The sequence below is a fragment of the Malurus melanocephalus genome, unplaced genomic scaffold (genome assembly GCF_030028575.1).
Source record: "Malurus melanocephalus ecotype Western Australia unplaced genomic scaffold, MMel_1.1 scaffold_2063, whole genome shotgun sequence".
NCBI lineage: Eukaryota > Metazoa > Chordata > Aves > Passeriformes > Maluridae > Malurus > Malurus melanocephalus.
In genome coordinates this window covers 1-1,233 of record NW_026625295.1, presented here as the reverse complement: position 1 = coordinate 1,233, position 1,233 = coordinate 1, and the positions used below count along the sequence as shown (strand labels likewise).

General features: G+C 55.0%; 1 protein-coding gene across 1 annotated transcript in view; it reads left to right on the top strand.

The window, feature by feature from the left end:
* The window catches only part of LOC130587541 (tumor necrosis factor receptor superfamily member 10B-like), a 7,339-nt gene extending 6,112 nt beyond the window's left edge, over positions 1 to 1,227 (top strand). The window contains exon 7 of the mRNA XM_057388523.1: positions 2 to 1,227. Within this exon, the coding sequence (XP_057244506.1) occupies positions 2 to 267 (266 nt within the window). The 3' untranslated portion in view covers positions 268 to 1,227. The remainder of the gene's footprint in view (position 1) is intronic.
* The last annotated feature ends 6 nt before the right edge of the window (positions 1,228 to 1,233 follow it).

Sequence of the window (1,233 nt, the reverse complement as noted above, 5' to 3'; positions counted from 1 at the left end):
TTCTACACCTTCGCCGAGAAGGTGCCCAAGAACAGCTGGAGGCGCTTCGGCCGCAGCCTGGACCTGGAGGAGAACGACGTGGTGCAGGACTACTCCGAGGACGGCTTCTACCAGATGCTGTACAAATGGCAGAGTCGGGAAGGCTCCAAGTCCTCGGTGAACACTCTGCTGGACACTCTGGTCCAGCTCCACCAGAGTGGGGTGGCCGAGGCCATCGTCAAAGCACTGACCAAGGCAAGACTTTTCAAATTCGCCGAAACGAGCTGAAGAGAGAGGGGGCAGAGCCTGCGCCTCATTCCTTCGAGTTGAAGCTACGAAATACCTCCCAGAACACTTGAATTTTAGCTGTTGTTGATCTCCCATGGCTCCTCCTCTCCAAATCCGCCGCAGAGTCCTGGTCCTCACCCCGAGTACGAGCGCGGGGTCCTCTCTGTTGGAGTCACAGGTCCCTTCTTGGTGCTTCCTCATGAAATCCGAGCTGGTTTCTTGGTTTCAATGAAAAAAAAACGAGGTTCTGCAATGGGGGGAGAGCCTTGAATCATTCCAAGCTGCCTCTGGGACCACCTCACTTGGAAGTGTTGGTACTACACACACCAGTTTGGGATCGGAGCAGAGAAGGGTTTTTCCACGGGTTTTTTTTACCAATCCCTGCGTTTTTTTAACCAGACCGTCCTTCCTTTCCTGAGGATTCTTGGCATTCTGAAATGGCTTCTGCTTCTAGAAMACCCCAAATTAGGCTTCCTCCTGCACGCTCAGTGCTTTTGCAAGCTCGGCTGGGACCTCACGTCGCTTTCTGTGGACTGAGTGGTGTTTTTTGAGTGGATCTGCTTGCTCTCAGGAAAACCAGTTGGGAACTGGACTGGAAGGGGGAATGGGAATGGTTGATTTGCACTACGGTCACTGGGGCTGCCTGAGGGAAGGGACAGTGTGGGGACAGCACGGGGACAGCCCAGTCCGGCCTTTTCCACTCCACCAAACTGCCCCAAACCCCGTCCAGCCTGACCTTGAACGTTCCCAGGGATGGGGCAGTTTTATCTGGGTGACCTCAGCCCGTGTTTACCCACTCCCCGTTGTGAAATCGTCCTTCCCCATATCTCACCCAGCGTGACCTTCRTTCCCTTTGAAGCCATTCCCATGTCCTGGCACTCCGGGCTCTTGTCCCCAATCCCTGTCCGTCTGTCCTGGAGCCTCTTTGGCCACTGGAAAGGGCTCTGAGCTCTCCCAGAGCTTTCC